Raw genomic sequence first — 16964 nt, 5'->3', positions numbered from 1 at the left:
CCAGGCTCCCGGGTGGCACTCAGCCTGTGGCGCTGCAGTGCGGGCGACCCGGAGTCGTACGGTACTACGGCGTTCAGTACGCGGCCCGGCCCGGGCGCCGGGCGTCACCCGTCGGGAGTCAGTGTCACGCCGCCCGGCCGCCGGGCCCCGGCGGTGCCACTGCGGCAGTCACTGGTGACCGGTCCGTGGGAGGCCCGGACTCTCGAGTCCGGGCCGAGTCAGACTCTGCCAGTAAAGATCTGACACGACTCTGTGGCGTGACTCGGTGATGACTCAGAGTTCAGAGCCGCTAATGAACTCGGAAAGTAGTACTGCACCCATGATACGTCCCCGCAAGTACCGGGTGCCCCGGCGATACACCGTGACTGGCCCGCCGCCGGGCACCGGCGCAGGCTTCCGAAGGCTTGCCAAGTTGCTGTAGCCCGGTTCAACGGTTTTCTGGTGCAGCAACCTTTCAACATTTTACTCAAAGTTAAGTCAAATCTTCAGTGAGAACAGTACACTGGGCTGGTTCAGATGACGGATGTATCCTTGGAGATGCGGCCAATAAGGGACGTGATGCCCCTGATTGGGAGAGGGGGTGGTGGGGTGCTCCAGTCACGCATGACCTTGGGGGCAAGGGGGGTAGGGGGTGGGCAGGCAACAAGTCCACCGAGTTTCCGAATCCTTCACAGTCTCCTCCTTGTTCGCCCCCCCCCCCCCCCCTGCTCCGCTCCCCTCCACCCCCTCCACCCTGTCTACCCACACCCCACACCCCTATCTCCCTCCTCATACTCTTGAGCCTCCGAGTCTTGCTTTCCACTGTCCTGCCTCCCCTCCCTCCTCTCATCCCCTTCCCCTCCTCTCCCCTCCCTCCTCTCATCCCCTCTCATCCCCTCCCCTCCCTCGATCGGTCTCTCCCTTCCATCTTGCGTCCCCCGTGTCACCTCGGATGAAGGTGAAATTCGAGCATCCCTGATGCAGAGTCTGCCCTCCTCAAACTTGAAGATCACTGTGTGTGCCTGAAGGTGGAAACCTATCTCCCACAAGCGACAAGTTTGAGGTGATGAAGATGATGTTCAACATCCGAACGCGTTCGAGGGCATTGTATGTATTGTTCTTTTGTGTAAGCATGCAGGTTGTGATTATTCCGCTCCGACATACCGCCATGCGTCCAAGCAGAAGCTCGAGTGGAACGATACTGCCTGTAGGGATCCTGAAGTCATCCTACCAAAACAAGAAGAAAACGACCTCTAGCTCCATGGCACATCAGGGAACGCAAACACTTGAAGCAAAACAGGAATCACGGCATGAAATCACCATCTCCACCAAGAATCAGACAAACAAAACATCATTTAGCCATAATGCCCACAACAGCTTGACAAACGTCAGCCTTATTCCTTTGAAGATCCCTCTCCAAAATGCCTCAAACAGTCCTTCTCCTCCCGTCCGTAACTCCTCCTCCCCTCCCCCTCCTTCCCCTTTCCTCAGCTCGCCCTTCAGGTCCCTCCAAGCCAAGTTCCTCTACCCCTCCAGGCACAAGCGACTCGTCCTCCGCCCCCCCTTCATGACGCGGCTACGCGAGATGATGGAGGAGGACATCGCCCCTACCGGCCTGGCGTACGTGGCCTGGGACCGGCAGCGCTTCAAGAGCAAGGGAGGCAGGTACTGGCGCGGCAGCCGCGTCAAGCCCGGCACCGACCCGCGTCGGATCAACAAGATCTGGATCTGGGGCGAGCGCAGCAGCTGCACTACGTTGATGACGGAGCTGATCCGACAGAACTTCCGCCTCGGCTGCGGCGACCCGGGAGGCGACGAGTGCGTCATCGGAGGCCTACCATGGAAGCACGGATACTTGCGGCATGCAGGTACGCCCGTTACTTGTATCCACGCGCTCGAGAGTAGCGAGACGAGAGAGGAAGAGACAAGAGACCAGAGTGAAGATGAAGAGCGTAGATGCAGCAGAACGAGGTCGAGGAGGAGGGCTGGCGGTGACTTGCTTCCTTCCGCAGACGTCAGGCACCAGGCCCAGACCCTCAACCTCCTCGTCACCCGCAGCCCCTACGAGTGGGTCGAGTCCATGCATCGCCACCCCTTCTACGCCGAGGTGCACAACAACCTCGACATGTCCACCTTCCTCGCGCGAGAGTGGGTGACCTTCGAGGACTCCAGCGGCATCGTCTCCGCCTCCTACGACGGTCAGGGGCGATGGGGACGCGGGGACAACGTGGTCCCGTGCGATCGCGCCCGGAGTCGCTTTGTACCGGGGGCGGCTTGTGCGCATCAAGGGAGGGAGTACACGTGCGTGGAGCTGCCTGGGCTGAGGGCCAACGCTCCCTTGCTCGCCGGCCTCTCCGTCAGCCCCCACGAGAGCTGCTTGCCTCCGTCGCACAGCAGCGCCGTGTGCGGGGAGAGGTTCCTGTGTACGGGGCTGGACAGCGACTGGCTGAGCGGCGACGAGGACGCGAGGCGCTGGAGGAGGAGCGTGTCCGACTACATCCTTGAGAGCGCCGGAGAGGTCAGCCGAGCACGCGAGGCTGGCGTCGGCTTGCCGGGCTTGAGCTCGCCCGATCTCGAGTGCTTGGCCGTCAGCAACTACCAGGTGCAGACCAGGCTTGAGCTCGCGCCGTCGCCGAGCTGCTACGACGGCGAGGGCTCGTGGGGGCGATGCAGGGAGGGGAAGTTCCTGTGCCACGCCAAGACGCCGCGGCATTGGGACGTCTCTCCTCAGGCGTGGGAGGCGATGAGGCGCCAGCTGCAGCTTGCCTCGCTGTCCGTGCAGCGCCGGATGCCCGGGGCCCAAGCGTACGACCCTCCGCTGACGATGAGTGAGAAGTGGGAGGACCGAGACCCGGACACGAAGCGGCGGTTCCCCAACATCCTCGCCATGCGGGCCGCGAAGCTGCGAGACTGGTTCCTGGTCGCGGACGAGAAGCTGGACTTCAGCTCCCACGTCGCCTGCCGAGACTTCTTCATCGACCCCATCAAGGTCCTGGCCAGGCTGGAGCGAGACTTCAAGCTCGTCAGGAAGCACAGCTCCTGGCAGCTCTCCCAGTGCATGATGCACTTCGGCGTCGCCAGCTGCCCCAACGGCTTCCGCCACGCCAAGTACGAGTGGGACTCCCCGCAGTCGGCGTCCAAGCGCCGCTACTACACGCATGGCGAGTACGCTCGCGCCTTCTCCCCGACGACGCTGAAGCAGGTGGGGGCCTGGCTTGACGAGGAGCTGGAGGGAGCCCTGGGGTACCGCGTGTACGAGGACCTGCAGACGCTGTCGAGGCCGTACACGGGGGAGACGAGGTGCGAGGAGCATCGGCCGCGGGCGAAGGAGGAAGGGATGGAGTGCTATGGGGACTGCAGGGAGAGATGCCGCGCAGGCTGATAGGGATGGTCGCTAAGGAGTATCTTATTGATTCATTTTAGAGTTTATCTATGAATGTGACAGCCTGTGTGACTTTATCTTTACGACGATCAATCGTCATCATGATGGGCGACGGCTTTTACTTGAGCCCACCTCGGACCTTCAATCAAAAACTAGTGCAGGACAGCAAAGTCGCCTCTACTGTTTGCTCTGAGTTGAGAGGCTTTCGACATGGGGCACCATTAGCAGTTAATCGGATGATGGTGACCTTTTATCCTTTTCTGTACACCATAGGACCCCGCGGACTAGAGGCCTAGGACTTCAGTTCCTAGGGGGCACAAGGTGACTTTCAGGGCTGTTCCATTATAGGAGGCACTTCAACAGGGTGGGGTGGTTTCACACCTGATCAGAGTAGGGGGTGGTCTATCAAGGGTGTACAGGGCTGTGACGTGGTGGGTTCCTTTATCTTTATCGGGGCGACAAGGGTGGGTTACATCGGACAAAGGGGTCGTGATCTGGGGAAAGTGGGGGTGGGGCACAATCAGGAACCCCTTCAGGGAAATCATCCAGGCAGGCAGGGGTGGTATGGATGACCCCTGGTTGTCATAGACTGAGCTTTTACCAGGGGTGGGGTGGCTTTCCCTCATCTTTTGCACCCCCTCTTTGCCATTCCCCCATCGTTATCTCCTCCTCCTGCCTCATCCTACACGGCTGCAAGCCCTTCCCCCGCTTCAACCGTTTCCTCTCCCTCTTCTACTTCTTCCCTCTCTCTTGGGGTCCTCAAGTTCTCCCCCTGTGAGACTTGACTGATCTGATATCCTCTCTGACTCTCTCAACCATTTCCTCAAATACTCCACTCATGTTTTCTCCTTCCCTTCCTCCCTTTCCTTTTGATTCAAGTCTCTCCATCTTTCCAACTCTCCCTGTCTCCATCATAATAATATCATCTTGATATGAGCATTCCTGCTCTCCCTATCAACCAGCTTCAGCTCCTAACCCCATAATCTTGGGAGTCATTTCATACATCATGGCCTTTTGGGTCTTCCTCCCTTTCCCTTCAGTCTTCTGCAAGATTTTTCATGCTTTTTCTTTCTTCGTCTCTGTCGTTCCACTGAGATGCTGCGAGCAGATTTTCGTCGCTCAATGAATTTCAAAATCTCGTAAAGAAACACAACTTCCAACTTGTTCAATCTGCTACAACTGGTACCAGGTCAGCAAGATGCGTACAAGGGGCATGTTCATGGTGTATCTCTGTCTGGCCTTCCAGGTGCTTATGATACCTATCCATCAAGTAGTGCTGCACCAGGAAAACAAACACGCGACGGACAAGTACCCTCGTTCCATGTTGCGATCATTGATGACATTCAACACTTTCAACTCCATGGAACAAAAACAAAACCCAGCGACATTGACAAACCATTCTTTGATTCAGACGACAAAACACGCTCATCACAGAAGTCACGACAGTAATGTGTCTGCCAGAAGCTTTGTGCAATCACAGACGCAAGAAAACCAAAAGGGACTAAACGAGCACAAGTCTGATCAAATGTCCACAGACATAAGCTTGACAGAGGAGATAAAGCCTCCTCCTCCCGTCCGTAACTCCTCCTCCCCTCCCCCTCCTTCCCCTTTCCTCAGCTCGCCCTTCAGGTCCCTCCAAGCCAAGTTCCTCTACCCCTCCAGGCACAAGCGACTCGTCCTCCGCCCCCCCTTCATGACGCGGCTACGCGAGATGATGGAGGAGGACATCGCCCCTACCGGCCTGGCGTACGTGGCCTGGGACCGGCAGCGCTTCAAGAGCAAGGGAGGCAGGTACTGGCGCGGCAGCCGCGTCAAGCCCGGCACCGACCCGCGTCGGATCAACAAGATCTGGATCTGGGGCGAGCGCAGCAGCTGCACTACGTTGATGACGGAGCTGATCCGACAGAACTTCCGCCTCGGCTGCGGCGACCCGGGAGGCGACGAGTGCGTCATCGGAGGCCTACCATGGAAGCACGGATACTTGCGGCATGCAGGTACGCCCGTTACTTGTATCCACGCGCTCGAGAGTAGCGAGACGAGAGAGGAAGAGACAAGAGACCAGAGTGAAGATGAAGAGCGTAGATGCAGCAGAACGAGGTCGAGGAGGAGGGCTGGCGGTGACTTGCTTCCTTCCGCAGACGTCAGGCACCAGGCCCAGACCCTCAACCTCCTCGTCACCCGCAGCCCCTACGAGTGGGTCGAGTCCATGCATCGCCACCCCTTCTACGCCGAGGTGCACAATAACCTCGACATGTCCACCTTCCTCGCGCGAGAGTGGGTGACCTTCGAGGACTCCAGCGGCATCGTCTCCGCCTCCTACGACGGTCAGGGGCGATGGGGACGCGGGGACAACGTGGTCCCGTGCGATCGCGCCCGGAGTCGCTTGGTACCGGGGGCGGCTTGTGCGCATCAAGGGAGGGAGTACACGTGCGTGGAGCTGCCTGGGCTGAGGGCTAACGCTCCCTTGCTCGCCGGCCTCTCCGTCAGCCCCCACGAGAGCTGCTTGCCTCCGTCGCACAGCAGCGCCGTGTGCGGGGAGAGGTTCCTGTGTACGGGGCTGGACAGCGACTGGCTGAGCGGCGACGAGGACGCGAGGCGCTGGAGGAGGAGCGTGTCCGACTACATCCTTGAGAGCGCCGGAGAGGTCAGCCGAGCACGCGAGGCTGGCGTCGGCTTGCCGGGCTTGAGCTCGCCCGATCTCGAGTGCTTGGCCGTCAGCAACTACCAGGTGCAGACCAGGCTTGAGCTCGCGCCGTCGCCGAGCTGCTACGACGGCGAGGGCTCGTGGGGGCGATGCAGGGAGGGGAAGTTCCTGTGCCACGCCAAGACGCCGCGGCATTGGGACGTCTCTCCTCAGGCGTGGGAGGCGATGAGGCGCCAGCTGCAGCTCGCCTCGCTGTCCGTGCAGCGCCGGATGCCCGGGGCCCAAGCGTACGACCCTCCGCTGACGATGAGTGAGAAGTGGGAGGACCGAGACCCGGACACGAAGAGGCGGTTCCCCAACATCCTCGCCATGCGGGCCGCGAAGCTGCGAGACTGGTTCCTGGTCGCGGACGAGAAGCTGGACTTCAGCTCCCATGTCGCCTGCCGAGACTTCTTCATCGACCCCATCAAGGTCCTGGCCAGGCTGGAGCGAGACTTCAAGCTCGTCAGGAAGCATAGCTCCTGGCAGCTCTCCCAGTGCATGATGCACTTCGGCGTCGCCAGCTGCCCCAACGGCTTCCGCCACGCCAAGTACGAGTGGGACTCCCCGCAGTCGGCGTCCAAGCGCCGCTACTACACGCATGGCGAGTACGCTCGCGCCTTCTCCCCTACGACGCTGAAGCAGGTGGGGGCCTGGCTTGACGAGGAGCTGGAGGGAGCCCTGGGGTACCGCGTGTACGAGGACCTGCAGACGCTGTCGAGGCCGTACACGGGGGAGACGAGGTGCGAGGAGCATCGGCCGCGGGCGAAGGAGGAAGGGATGGAGTGCTATGGGGACTGCGGGGAGAGATGCCGCGCAGGCTCAATTTGAATCCGAAGTTCGTTTCTTAGTCGGCATTAAAGAGATGTATTTATGTTGTTCATTCTACTCAAGAACATTTATTCTGTGACATGACTTTCACACGTGGCACTGATGCTGAGCACTGGGTGTAAGCTAGTGGCGATCAGGGGACATTTGCACTCAGACTTCTGGGTAGCGTCGATCAATCCGGTGGCACCGTCGGGACGAGGCCAGCGGCGGCCGCCTCCATCATCTCTGGGAACTGTACGGTAGCCGCGGCGCTGTTAGGCTCGTACGGGCTCGGCCCAGCTGGGCCGGGCCGCGAGCCTGAGACCGTCGCTGTTTCGGTCGAGTACCCCTGCGATCATACCAAGTTCTAGTGTAAGAGTGGGTGGGGTGATTGTTGGGACTTTTCATGTACTCCCTTTCGGAAAAGGAGGGGTAGGGTACTAACATGCCAGAAACGGGTAGGGTGGTCAGTCCGATCTCGAGATAAATTCAGTTTTTTATTTACCTCCACGTGTTTTCAAAACAATCACCCCCACCCCCGTAAATCCCATTTCAGTACCCACCATTAAGACCTTCGAAACTGACCCTTCTTGATGATGACCCCCGTTTCCTCTGTACTTGAAGGGGTGGAGACTTTTTACTATGTAAAATGCCTCCAACTTGTAAACGCACACCACCCCTGCAGTCCCTATACCCCTTATCCAATAGTACCCTACCCTCATGAGCACACATTTTAGCTTGTTGAGCAGATATAATAACCCCTTCATTTTATCACCCCCACCCTCTAGGATCCTCTATTGATTCCCCCACAGAATGACCCCACCTACTGACCATCTCTTCAGCGCAACATTTGGACGTTGGCGGACGGGGGGTAGTGCATTTGTCGTAGGGTGCTACCTCTGTGCTTTGGTGTGGAGGGGTACACACATAGAAGGTTGCAAGGTCCTTACAAAGGGGGTGGTGAACCTTCTCGATTGGTGGCCGATGCCTAAAGAATGCCTAGGGCAGGAAGCAGGAGGAGACGAAGGCATTGGAAGGGAGGGGGGGGGAGGAGAATGGCGGAAGGGACAGAGAGGAGAATGTTGGGTTTGTAGACTGTGAAAGGAAGTCAGAGGTCCATGTGGAAGAAGCGAGGCGAGCAAAAAAATGATTGAGGCAGTCAGAACAGAAAATGAAAGGTGGTGGGACGGGGAAACAATAGGGGTTTGATCGGAGATACATGGATACACTTTGCGGTAATAGATGAAAGATGTAACGATACATAGAAAGATAATGTAGGGTTTGTGTGTCATGGATGGAAAGTGCAACCCAATAGTGTAGAGGGAAAAGAAGCTTGTTTTGAACGGACGATTCGTTACCAGTACGACTTGCAGAAGACAGAATGGGCAACACTTGAATGCAACGAATGATGACTGCATTAATGAACATATCTTGTTTGTACAGGAAACTGTCCAAACTTTCCGACACTTGGAGTGCATTTTGAATCATACACTGCAGCAAAGACGCAAACTGAACTTGCCGACTGACTATGCTGCGCTGGAGCGGCCATGTTGGGTTCGAGGACAAGGAGAACGCGTACATTGCGAGATGTTTCTTCAAAGCCACAACCAAACAAAGCACTGACTGCGAAGACATCCTGCCTCAAGAGTGTGGGGAGGACGCCGATCACTCTGTGTTTCATGTCTTCGCGCGAATCTTCCCGGAGATTGTGGGGGAGGACGGTGCTGGAGGTGATGAGATGATAAACCCTGATGCTCTCCTTCTGACATATTCTCTCCTGGCAGTCAAGAACAAGAGGATGAGATTGCATTTCAACAAGATTGGCTATCAAATCTATGGAAAGGAACAGAGTCGGCGGGTCCCGTCGCTGCGAGCGAAGCCCGGGAATCCTGGCTATGGGTTCAAGCGGGCAAGGTGGAGGGACACGATGGACGACGAGGAAGATAAAGTGCACTGTGCCAAGATCATGAGGAAGCTAGGATGCGACGAAGAGAGAATCTTGAAGGCACAGGTGCTTGTTCAGGAGAGTCGGTACAGCTGGGAACGAGCCAGGCGGCCTTCGCGGCCGGCAGGCCCAGGAAGGCCGAGGAGACAAGATGCGGGTCAGCAAGGAGACGAGGAACAGCGGGATAGAGGGTATGACGCGTTAGTGTCGAGTTTGTCTCCTTCCTCCCTGGGGAACCCTCTCGCGCTCCCAACTGTGTCAACCCTACTGACGGCGGGAGTGAAACGGCCCGTTCCGTTACTACACAGCGATGGGTTCGGGGTCGAGGAAGCCAGCAAGAGGCAATGCTCAGCAGTGCTCCACCATGACGGCGGTGGGGAAGTCACCCCGCAGCTTCGCAGCATGAGGTCGGACAGCGTCAGCCTTCTTCATACTCCTCTGGGCGATCAGCATGCGCATGGGTTGCAGTACAGCCTCGACGCCTCACCAGCGAATCCTGCAAACACCTGGAGCTCAGATCTGTACTCAAGTGTGTTGCAGACGTTCCAGGCGCAATCGCGGTCTCTGCTTCATCCTCCGTTGTCGTCCCTGTGGTCCCAAGATAAACAGCAGACTTCGCGTCTTCAGTTGGTGCTTCCTCCGCTGCGCCTTCCTGGCCTCTCCAATGTCGAGGTGCTTCGTGAGGTTTTGCCCTCTCAGCAGACTGATACGGAAATTGTGCAGGTTTCACAATCGAGTTTGGGTTGTGAGATGAATGGAGGGAACGAGAATGTCCTTGCCTTTCTCGGAATGAGTCTGGCGAGATAACGGCGTCCGTTGGAGGCAGTCATCAAGTTAGCTGGTGTAACTGACAAGGTCACTGTTTCAGTCGCATCTTGTTGAAAAAGTAAACTGATCCTTATCAAACTCCGACCCTCTTTGCCCATTCCGAAGTTCTGCAACACTGATTTCAACCGGGCGGCGAGTAGTATCCGACCGTACGGGCCGCGGCCGGGAACTCACGGTTACTACCTACCTTAGTACCGTGTCCGGAGTACTGATGCGGGGGGCCCGGCCCGGCGGGGACTCCCGGCGAGTCCCGGAGGGCCGGACTTGAAGCGGCCTGTCGGCGCCGCCGTGATACTCACGGTGAACGCCGAAGATCTGGCCGGGCCCGGAGTATCCGGGACTCAGTCGTATATCCGACACTCGGATCGGACGTCCGAGTCGGACTGGCCCGGCGGGAGTAGTACCGTTTTCGGTTCAACCGTGACCTCGGACCGTCTCAGTCAGCGATCCGCCGTGACTCCGGGAGTATCCGGCGGACCGTGGAGTATCCGGGAGTATCCGGACCGTGGAGTATCCGGGAGTATCCGGACCGGGGAGTATCCGGGAGTATCCGGACCGGGGAGTATCCGGGCCAGTCTCGTTTTGCACATGCAGACAGCAACCAGCAACCATGGAGGAGGAGGGGAGAGGAGGGGAGAGAAGGAGGAGGCGAGGAAGGAGGAGGGAGAGAAGAACGTGGATGATGTAGACAAGGGCGAAGTCGAGGATGTGCATGAAGAGCCCGATGACTTGGACGAGGATCCCTTCGTGTGCGACATTACAGGTAACTCCATGACTCATCTTCCTCCGCTCTTCAACGCCCTCAGCTCTTCTCATCCACCTTGACTTGCCATTCACATTGACTTGACATTCACATTGAATTCACATCAACAAGTGTTTCTGAATCATACTGTCATGTATCAGTGGCTACATGTTCATTCTTACATGCCACCATGATCCTTCTCTCACTGCACTACCCTCAGGTGCGCTGATTGACATGCGATTGGACGGGCGATACCATTTCGACGATGGCAGGAGCCCTGACGACCCCACAGCTGTGTGCATGGTATACATATGCATGACTTTTCGATCGTTTGAAGTGTTTCTGCAGAGTACCACAGCCTACAAGACGTTTGAGAAGTTAAAGAAGGAACATCCAGGTAGGAGAGGAAGAGCAGTGTTGAATGCGAGATGATGGAGTGTGCAGAGACTTGGGAGGAGGAGTATAGCGACAAGAAGAAGTGGGTGTTCATCAAGCCTTTCACCAAGAAGACGACAGTCTGACAGCTTGATTAACGCTTTGTTGATATCGCGGTAGAAAGAATCTATAACATACATCGCCCGTGGCCCTCCCGGGCCATCGAGAGCTTCGGCGGACTATTCCGTTAACATGCATCGTAGTCTGGCTTCAGACAGCTGCATCCTCCAGCACAGGACCAAGACTGCGTCCCCCACTAGCGTCGGCACGAGTCCGGGATCACGCACAGTGTACTCGCCTCCTGCGCAGCCCGGTCAGCACCCGTAGGCTCCTCCTGCTCTAACGCACCTTCAAGGTGATTGAGTCCACCTGATCGATAATGTCCGCGTTTGTTTGCAGCAGCTTCTTGATGGTGGTCCCGAACTGAGCCCGACCGTCAGCTGGGACGGTACAGTAGCACACACACACATCACCTTGAACGCTACGCTCGCGACTGTGTCTCCGACCGACACCTGGTACAAGTGGCCTGCAGCACCATGTTCGAGTCAGCTCAAGGCAGATCAAGTCCAAGAGTGAGAAGCAACCGATGTTTATCGTCGCCCCGAAGGCGTTAGAGTCTGGATTGAAGCCTATTTGTGTGTCTGGATTTCTGATGTCTGTTGCAAGCGTTCACTTGCAGTGAAGAGTGCAAGAGCAGGAACAAGAGTATAGGCAGGGGCAGGAGCAGGAGCATAGGCAGAACAAAGAGAAAGAGCAGGGGCGGGATCAAACCTGGATTGACAGCCCACAGTTGTACCCAGTCCGTCCAGAACAAGCCTGCGATATCTTGCAAGGTTTCCCGCGGTCTTACAACGTATCGACATCTGTTAGAGTAGATGGATTAGCATTCAACCTCCCGCACCAGCATTCTCTACCTTTCCACGTTGATATATACACAGAGACTTGAGTCCCTTGTCCCCTGATCAATGGATCAAAAGACTTGGTTGTGCAATGACACAAAGTAGTCCTGACCCTTCTGCAGTTCCTGTAGCGTGAGCCAGCAGTATCTGACGCGTTGAAGCAAACCTAGGAAAAGTCTTTAGCATCAGCAAGGCCGTAGAAATTCAGGAGGTTCTTACGAGATATCGGCCTCCACCAGCGATAGGCGGTGCTGTGAGAGATAGAGACATGCTGTTCAAGAAAATCAGCACGATGTTTGAAGGCAACGATATCAGCTGACGAATTGCTCACCTTGCATTGTTTGCTACATTCACCCTCGCATAACTGTCGACATGAAATTCGGGCGGCAATATCGTTTTGGTGTATATTTCCAGCACTGAGATAAGGTCGAGTGGAGCCATGTCTTGTACTACAACATCGAAGGAAGCTTTCAACAACAAAGTCAAATCCCCACCCCTACGAGAAACCAACACCCTCGCAATACCTCTCTTGCCCATGTGCCAGTAGAACTCCGTCCAGGGCTTCGGGGTCTGGTGGAAACGTCAATCTTGGGACGATCATGATGACAATCTAGTCACCAGGAAGACGGGCGCAGAGTCCTCAAGCAGTGTGATGTGCACACAGAATGGCCGCGACACTTCGACGCCTCGATAGAAGCTGTAGCAGTGCATGAACTCGTTGTGCTGGCCAAGGCAAGGCTTCGTCCAGGTCAGGTTCAGGGTCTTTCCATCAAAGTCCATTTGGAATGGCGAAGGATCGCTCCAATCTTGAAGAATTCCCATGAAGTCTCCGCCTCCGACTTGCACTGAAAGGTTAAGGAAGATAGGGAACCCGGTATAGAAGGTATAGTTCCCCAGGACGTCAGGGAGGCTGGAGTCTGACATTGGGTACAGGCTCTGCACCGCCAAGGCTGGCGCCTGGGTCGCATCGTAGGCCAGCAGGAACAAGGTAGAGCTGGAGGACATTGATCCTTGGAGAGAGTTCTTGACGCAGAGATAGTTCAACGAATTCAGCTTCGATGGCGGTGGAGAAGACGGAACAGTCAGCTTCCCCGTTGCTTCGTCCAGAGTCAATCCCAGAGAATCTGAGCAGAACGACCAAGAGTACTTGTACAACTCCGGCTGAGTGGGGTATGGCCGAAGAGCTGGGATAATAAAAGAGGAACCTGGCCCTACGCTAACGTGCTGTAGACCGAAGAGCTTTGCAGAGTATTTCTGCAAATCGAGGACATCAGAGAAGGATAACAACAAGAACAATCTCTATCTTCACCGTTGAGAAGTCTATGTACATCTCTTGGTAGAAGTTGTTGGTGCTCCCATACCAGCAACATCCGGAGAAAGTAACTTTGTGCGGTCCCTTGCTCTTGAACTGCTGCACCACTCTCGTTTCCCCCATGATCCATCCGCCGTTATATGCTGTCTCCATGTTGGCGTCCTGGCTGTAGTTTCGTGTATCGGCAACCAGGTCAGAGAAAGAGACATTGAAATCAGCTGAAATGATGGAGATCGTTGGGTTCTGATACCCTAGCAGCAGGAACTTTGGGGCCAGCTGTACCGCTGACTTCCTCCATGAAGTATGGAGGGTGATCACAGCTTGGAAGGGCGTCGATCCTTCCTCCCATCTAAGCATGCTGTACCTGAAATCTCCTCCGAAGGGATCGGCATTCACAGAGGCTGTGGCGAGTAAGCACAGGAAAATTCGCATCCATGCACTCAGAGATAGTGATGAGGGAAGAAAAGACTTCCTCAGCCACATCCTGAGACCTCCTGATAGAATCATGTCATCGACGATGTCTATAGAGGCATGAAAGGACATGAAGTAACAAAATTTCCCTTTCCACATTCCAAAATCCTTCAAAACACAGTATAGGTCCAAATCTTCTCATTGCCAGACCGAGAGTCTACTCCTCGCTATCGTCCTCCCACTACCTTTTTCCTATCTTTCCCTCCTCTGTCTCTCTTGCTACAGGTCCCTTGTTTCGACTTGGTCTCCACCTTATCTACATCTTTCTACTCGTCTACCTCACTATCTCGCAACTCCCCTCCGATCCACCTGTCCCTTACTATCCCTTCCTGTCCCCTCTGCGCCCCTCTTTCCTTCATGTGTCTCTCCTCCCGTCTCTACCATCCTCTCCTCCCCTCCCCTCCCCTCCTCCTCTCCTTCTCCTCCTCCTCCCTGCCTTGCACTCGGCATCGTGCCTGTTGGGAACGAACAACCCATGTCGTTACAGTTTGTAACGTATAAAGTAACGGTCAGCGAAGCCTTTATTGTAACGGAACTCCAACGTCCCATACCTAGAGCGCCGGGTCTCACAACTAGCGATCGCACCCGGCACCATGCGAGTAAGGGAGCTAGCGGCTTTGCTAGGGGCGACTATGGCGGGGATGATGAGTGGAAGCTCGGTGGTGCACTGGGCTCTGAAGCCAGACCTCTCACTTCCCGACGTTGACGTTGGGGACAAGCAGAGCAAGGGAGGAGAGTGAATGAGGAGGAGGGGGGGAGGAATGTGTTGAGGGAGAAGGAGGAGGAGCAGGGAGGATAGGTATAGCAGGTAGAGGAGAGAAGTATCGAAGGTTAGTACAAACTTTTGCCGCGCGCAGCTCTTGTTTCAGCTCTTATTTCACATGTCGAACAATGCGAACGAAGCTGTAAAGAAGAGAAGAAAAGGGCGGTATCACCTCGACTTCGTGGACGAGAGCATCTTAGCTAAGACGAAACTCGTTCAAGTTGTTCTGCCCATAGAGGAAGAGAGGACGACAGGATCAGCAGCACTTCCAGTGCGCTGGAGCTCCGTGGACAAGGATGAGAGCGTGCGACTGGAGCCAGGAGGAGAGACGGCCTACTGCCTCGGTGGGCATCGGTCAGTGAGGGCGACGCACGGAGTGAGCGAAGGGACGTGGTTCTTCGAGCTCGAGATCGTGGACTACAGCTCGAGCGTGACGAGGTGAGAAGCGAGAGGGGCAGAGCATGTCACGTGCGATGAGCCGTACGAGGCGCTGTTATGTCGACGAAGCATGCAGCAGTAACATGCAATGTTCTTTCACTATCCCCATGTGGCTATGCTGTATGGCTGAAGTGTTGGTTGACAGAGGGCCTCCTGACATGTGCCACTGCCGTGTTGGATGGGCCATGGATCGAGTGCCCTGGGAGGACATGGATGCTCCGATAGGGTGAGAGGGGATACAGTCTCAGGCGCTGGGGGGTGGTGACACGAATGAAGGTACTCGCTGGTGACCGAGGGCGATGATGGCGAGGCCGGGTGATATCGCAAGGAGGAAGTGGAGGACAGGAGGTGAAGTCAGTGTCCAGGTTCAGCTATGCCTACGGAAGTCGAGAGGGAGCAGCCTATCACAGGTCTGCATGAGCAGCCCACCCTGTCTGCACTGGGAACTGACAAGTGCGCAGGAGCAGGGGGAGGGAGTTCGGAAGCAAGTACGGCAACGGAGACGTCATCGGCTGCCTGATCGAGCTGCCGTCAAAGCCGCCCAGCCCCATCAATCCGAAGCTCTTGAATGTGCGTCAGATCGCCTCTCCTACCTCCTCCTCGCCGCATCTTGACTGGCCTTGGTCCCGGTTAGGTTGGAAGTCGATACCACTGCCCTTTGTGGTGCCATTACTGGATACCCGAGGAACCGAATCTTTGCCAAGGGTCAAGGATATCTTTCTTCAAGAACGGAGAGCGACAAGGTCTTGCTTCTCCTCCTTCCCTCCTCCTCCTCTCCTCCCCTCGTTCTTCCTCTCCTCCTACGCCCCCTCGTTGCCTTCGTCGGGATCGACTTCTAATCCTCCATCTGCTTCTCCCTCCGCCTCTAGTCACGATCAGCAGCAGGAGACGCGTTTGTCGATGTGTGGCAGGGGATCTATTACCCGGCGGCCTCCTTCTATTACGGTGGAGGAGCGAAGGCAAACTTTGGCCCCACCTTCCGGTCAGTGAAGGATGAAGATGATGGTTGAGCAGGACATGACGATGCGCAGGTATCCTCCCGACGAAGATTTCAGGCCGATGAGTGACTGTGTGCAAGAGAGACAAGTAGGTTTGTGCTGAGACTCCGACGAGCTGACAGAGACTCGTCAAGGTCTGGAGCGACGTTTGTGTTGAACAAGGAAGAAACGAAGACGAGGCGTCTGTGATGTCAGAGAAGTGCGAGGAGGGGGAGGAGCAGGAGCAGGAGGCAGAAGAAGTCCCGAGCTCCGTCGGGAAGAAGACCAAGACTAGGGCGAAGCAACAACGACGACGCTCGAGCTCGAACTCAAAGTCGATCTAGGGGGTTTCTTGTATCAACCGCGTCACATTCTGCTCCTTCTCCCATGACGAGCCTCAGGCCATCTTGACTGCTAGGTTCTTCTTCTGCTTCCTCAACGGGATATTCTCGACCACTGGCGCTGGAGAGAAACTTGTCAGCAAGAAAGCTCCTCCTCCTCATGGTTGAACGACCGTCGCGCTCCTGTGAGCTCTGCTCTGCCAGGCACTGGAGGAAGCGATGGGGCTCGGCGATGTTCTTGTACAGGATGTCAGCAGCTGCCATCTGTACGAGCTTGTCAATGAAGTCTGCTTCCAACTGGGACTGCACCTTCTCCAGGAAGTCCGACCCCTCGAAAGCCTGGAAGAAAATCCTTGCTCCCTGCTCGGCCGACAAGTTCTTGTAGAAGACAGCGTCCTCGTTAACAATCTTTCTCAAGATCCTCTCCTTCCCTGCCTTCTGCCCATCCTGCGAGCCCCGCAGGTCAGCAGGCTGGAGAAGATGGGGACGAGTCAACCACCTTGTCGATCCTCGCTATCACTGACTGAACTACGTGGACGGGCAGTTTGTGCTCGTTCATCCGCTTCAGCCGCCCATACACAGCAGTCACCTGGTCACTTCAGAGGTCAGAGAGGTCCAGCAGCTGTGCTCTCCGTGCTCACTATCCCTGAGGAAGGGAGCCTCCAAAATTTTCGCTCCCCTGGCCTGAAGGGTATGGGGAGACAGCGCTTGTCTCCCGTCCGCTTGTCCTGCCGCCTGCTGTCAGTCCAGTGGGACTGGGGCCGCTGCCGCTGCCACCACCACCACCACCGCCTCCCCCTCCTCCTTGTCCTCCCCTTTCCAACCCCCGCTCCCTTCCTCCTCCCCCTTCCCCCCCCCCCTCCTCCTCCTCTTCCTCCTTTTCCTCCTCCTCCTCATTCACCATGATCTGAACGTCCGAGATCGAGACGGCGTCCTTCCCGTAGAGCGTCTTCTCAGCC

At 56.4% G+C, this 16964-nt stretch overlaps 5 protein-coding genes across 5 annotated transcripts; 4 read left to right on the top strand and 1 right to left on the bottom strand.

Annotated features, from left to right (window-relative positions):
• Nucleotides 1-1147: 1147 nt before the first annotated feature.
• Nucleotides 1148-3361, top strand: GUITHDRAFT_143986 (hypothetical protein; the record flags this gene model as incomplete). The annotated part of the gene is made up of 1 exon (XM_005825722.1): nucleotides 1148-3361. One exon carries the CDS (start codon nucleotides 1148-1150, stop codon nucleotides 3359-3361), a length of 2214 nt encoding a protein of 737 aa, XP_005825779.1.
• A 1198-nt stretch (nucleotides 3362-4559) lies between these two features.
• GUITHDRAFT_143985 (hypothetical protein) lies at nucleotides 4560-6875 on the top strand (the record flags this gene model as incomplete). The annotated part of the gene is made up of 1 exon (XM_005825721.1): nucleotides 4560-6875. The coding sequence occupies one exon, from the start codon at nucleotides 4560-4562 to the stop codon at nucleotides 6873-6875; it is 2316 nt and encodes a 771-aa protein (XP_005825778.1).
• A 1507-nt stretch (nucleotides 6876-8382) lies between these two features.
• GUITHDRAFT_143984 (hypothetical protein) lies at nucleotides 8383-10890 on the top strand (the record flags this gene model as incomplete). The annotated part of the gene is made up of 6 exons (XM_005825720.1): nucleotides 8383-9471; nucleotides 9523-9570; nucleotides 10222-10390; nucleotides 10590-10672; nucleotides 10718-10766; nucleotides 10814-10890. The coding sequence occupies 6 exons, from the start codon at nucleotides 8383-8385 to the stop codon at nucleotides 10888-10890; spliced, it is 1515 nt and encodes a 504-aa protein (XP_005825777.1).
• Nucleotides 10850-12497, bottom strand: GUITHDRAFT_154629 (hypothetical protein; the record flags this gene model as incomplete). Its single annotated transcript, XM_005825719.1, has 12 exons — nucleotides 12322-12497; nucleotides 12228-12273; nucleotides 12035-12170; nucleotides 11923-11974; nucleotides 11816-11869; nucleotides 11719-11762; nucleotides 11576-11667; nucleotides 11389-11460; nucleotides 11278-11330; nucleotides 11153-11227; nucleotides 10943-11105; nucleotides 10850-10886 (listed from the first exon to the last, which is right to left on the bottom strand). Coding segments are annotated over exons 1-11 (808 nt in total), but the record flags the coding sequence as incomplete, so codon positions are not given.
• Nucleotides 12498-14367: 1870 nt separating this feature from the next.
• On the top strand, nucleotides 14368-15788 carry GUITHDRAFT_143982 (hypothetical protein; the record flags this gene model as incomplete). The annotated part of the gene is made up of 7 exons (XM_005825718.1): nucleotides 14368-14687; nucleotides 14764-14913; nucleotides 15053-15097; nucleotides 15149-15257; nucleotides 15322-15430; nucleotides 15573-15669; nucleotides 15719-15788. 7 exons carry the CDS (start codon nucleotides 14368-14370, stop codon nucleotides 15786-15788), a joined length of 900 nt encoding a protein of 299 aa, XP_005825775.1.
• Between the last annotated feature and the right edge of the window lie 1176 nt (nucleotides 15789-16964).

Source organism: Guillardia theta (assembly GCF_000315625.1).
Source record: "Guillardia theta CCMP2712 unplaced genomic scaffold GUITHscaffold_81, whole genome shotgun sequence".
Taxonomy (NCBI): Eukaryota; class Cryptophyceae; order Pyrenomonadales; family Geminigeraceae; genus Guillardia; species Guillardia theta.
This window is presented reverse-complemented; position numbering and strand designations above follow the sequence as displayed.